The sequence below is a fragment of the Propithecus coquereli genome, unplaced genomic scaffold (genome assembly GCF_000956105.1).
Source record: "Propithecus coquereli isolate 6110/MARCELLA unplaced genomic scaffold, Pcoq_1.0 Scaffold118, whole genome shotgun sequence".
In the NCBI taxonomy this organism is placed as follows: domain Eukaryota; kingdom Metazoa; phylum Chordata; class Mammalia; order Primates; family Indriidae; genus Propithecus; species Propithecus coquereli.
This window is the reverse complement of record NW_012135858.1, coordinates 2,340,486-2,343,474: the sequence shown is the minus strand read 5'-3', so window position 1 is coordinate 2,343,474 and position 2,989 is coordinate 2,340,486. Positions and strand designations below refer to the sequence as shown.

At 36.4% G+C, this 2,989-nt stretch overlaps 1 protein-coding gene across 2 annotated transcripts in view; it reads left to right on the top strand.

Moving 5' to 3' along the window:
• The window catches only part of RIF1 (replication timing regulatory factor 1), a 60,131-nt gene that overhangs the window by 34,277 nt on the left and 22,865 nt on the right, over window positions 1-2,989 (top strand). For both annotated transcript variants that reach the window (XM_012659415.1, XM_012659407.1), the window contains exon 21: window positions 2,608-2,875. In XM_012659415.1, the coding sequence (XP_012514869.1) occupies window positions 2,608-2,875 (268 nt within the window). The remainder of the gene's footprint in view (window positions 1-2,607; window positions 2,876-2,989) is intronic.

The window sequence follows — 2,989 nt, the reverse complement described above, 5'->3', positions numbered from 1 at the left end:
GGCTAATTTCTTTCTATTTTGAGTAGAGACAGGGTCTCACACTTGCTGAGGCTGATCTCGAACTGCTGACCTCGAGCAGTCCTCCCACCTCAGCCTCCCATGGTGCTAGGATTATAGGCATGAGCCACCATGCCCGGTGACTCAGATTTCTTAGTTTACAGTTGACTGCGTTTGTCTTATCCACCCCTTGCCCTGAACCAGGAATACATTTTATTCATTCTTTTTTTTCTTCTTCTCTGAACCATTTCAAAGTATGTAGTAGACAGGTCTACAACCTAGAACAGATCCTCAGCCTTGTCTTCTGTGTCTTTCACACATGGACCACTCAGGCAACGTTATTTATTTAGAGTCCCTATTAGATTCAGTTTTCATTCATTTCTTTACAGGAATACCATAGAAGTAATGCTGTAGTTCTTCTACAATTCATTATTTCCCATTACTGGTGATGTTAGCATTTACTATTTGGTTGAGATGGTATCTTCAAGGTTTTCCACTGTAAAGTTAATAAATACTTATGATGAATAAATTAGTGTTTTGTGGCAGTTTGAGACTATGTAAATACTGTTCCTCAGCAAACTTTGAACCATAAGTTTATTATCCATTGATGCTTCTTGTCTAAGACACTATGATTTCTGAAATGATAGTTCATACTGTTTCATTTGATTTAGTTTGTATCAAGATGTTTATCTCCCTTGTCACTTATATTAGTTCTAAATGCTGTACTTAGTTTTAATTTGTTGTCTCATTGTATTCCCATAATCATTCTAGAATTACTGAGTGAGCATTACTCGACACTTGTCCCTTCCAGGTATAGGTAACATTGTAATGTAAAGTATAGCTTCCCATGCCCCCAGTTTATTTTATTTTATCACTGTGGACTCCCGGGCTTCCATTTTATTCAGTGGGGCTATAATTCATTACTATTATAATTTATTTTAATGCCCAAGTTGTCCCAATTAGGCACTATGATCCCCTTCATATTGGCTCTTCAGACCTTTTGACATGTCTCTATTATTCTTTGAGAACATCTCAACCAATTGGCATAAGATACCCAGCCTCATCTTATACTTTGCCTACAGCTTAGAATCAGCCATTTCTCCAAGGAACATGGTTCTTTTTTGTCTGAGAATGGCATTTAGAAATTAAGATTTTTTCATTGCTTACAAAGGTGTCATTGTTTCTATATTCTCTTGAGTGGACACAGCTGGGATATAGGGATGTGTGATCACATAGCTATTACCTGTTTCTCTAGATACACCTCCAGTTACCATATAATATCACATGGTTTGTGCTAGTCACTCCACTTTCTGTGCTTATATCTACCTTTTCTAATAATGCAAAACCTTGTTGCCATTACTCTCAATTTGTTTACAAGTTGATCAGTCACCTGTGTGTAACCAGTGACACCTGGGCTGTCACCTCAGCCTCAACATCCTGTCCAAGAATTCCTGGGTATTATTTCCTAATGTACATTGATGTCTGAGAAACTGATTATAGGGAGAAAGGTTGATTTACTTCTAGTAGCAACATTTGTTTTTCATTTCTCCACATGAGATTAATTTTTAATTAACAAGCACTGGATTAGAGTTTTCTCTTAAATCTGAGAATCCCTTTCCTTAAAAGAATGGATTGTTTGAGAGAAACAAAGGTAATCTTGGAATGGGGATGATATTTTGGGCAAGAGAAATGTGAATTTATTCCTGTAGGTATTTCTCTGGAGAGAGATGATCTAAGAAGGGTACAAAGGAAAGTCAGTGCTTTTAAGACAATCATTTTTGAAACCGAGGAAACAGTAGACTTTTCCTTTCTCAGTATTTAGATCTCTGACTTATTCAGTATTGTTTGTAGGGATCAGTGTACTATAGACCAGCCAGGAAATAGCTATTTTCTGATAGCAATTTTTTTTCGTATTTTAAAAACTTTTAAAAATTTTGTTTGGGAACCTATCAACCTGTCATACAACCTTACCTATAATTTAGTACTTTTTACAGATTAGTTATTGAAATTCTAAGAAATATAAAAGTTTGAAATGCATTTTATAATTCCTTAGGTAAAATAGACTGGTTTTTCTGAAATTTTTTTTTTAAGTCAGAGTCTTGCTCTGTTGCCCGAGCTAGAATGTCATGGCATCAGCTTAGCTCACAGCAACCTCAAACTCCTGGGCTCAGGCACTCCTGCCTCAGCCTTGCAAGTAGCTGTGACTACAGGCACGTGCCACCATGCCCAGCTAAATTTTTCTATTTTTTAGTAGAGACGGGGTCTCCCTCTTGCTGAGGCTGGTCTTGAACTCCTGACCTCAAGTGATCCTCCCACCTTGGCCTTCCAGAGTGGTAGAATTATAGGCCTGAGCCACAGTGCCTGGCCTGGCCTGGAATTCTTATTCTAGATCTGCAAATAGTTTTCTTTGTCTCGCATTCTCCTTCGTAAAGATGATGTTCTAGTGATATTTATCTATTATTAGTATATTATTTTAAGATTTGTTTGGCCTATCAGTCAACAAAAGCACATGTATTTGATGTATCTAGCATTAAATGTGAGATATAAATTATAAAGGTGGACACTATTTCCAATATACTTGAGTTTTTAATCAGTTCAATTTTATCTTAGCATCACAGAGACCTTCTTCAGATTGGTCCAAAAAGAAGAACGAGCCCCTAGGGAAATTGACTTCTTTATTTAAACTTACCGTGAGAGTGATCTATTCTTTCCACACTCTGAGCTTCAAGGAAGAACATTCTGATACCCTCTTCGCTATTGGCAATTCAATCACCAGCATTCTTTCCAATGTAGTTGGACATATTTCTTTGCCATCTATGATCCGAAAAATATTTGCAACTTTAACACAACCTCTGGCATTACTTTATGAAAACTCAAAGTAAGTATTTTGGGCTTAGTAGCTTTGAATTAAATATATTCAATTTAAATAGAAGTAGTGGCTATTGTTGTTTTCCTATCAGCTTTTTTATTATAGATGGTAATCTTGATAATT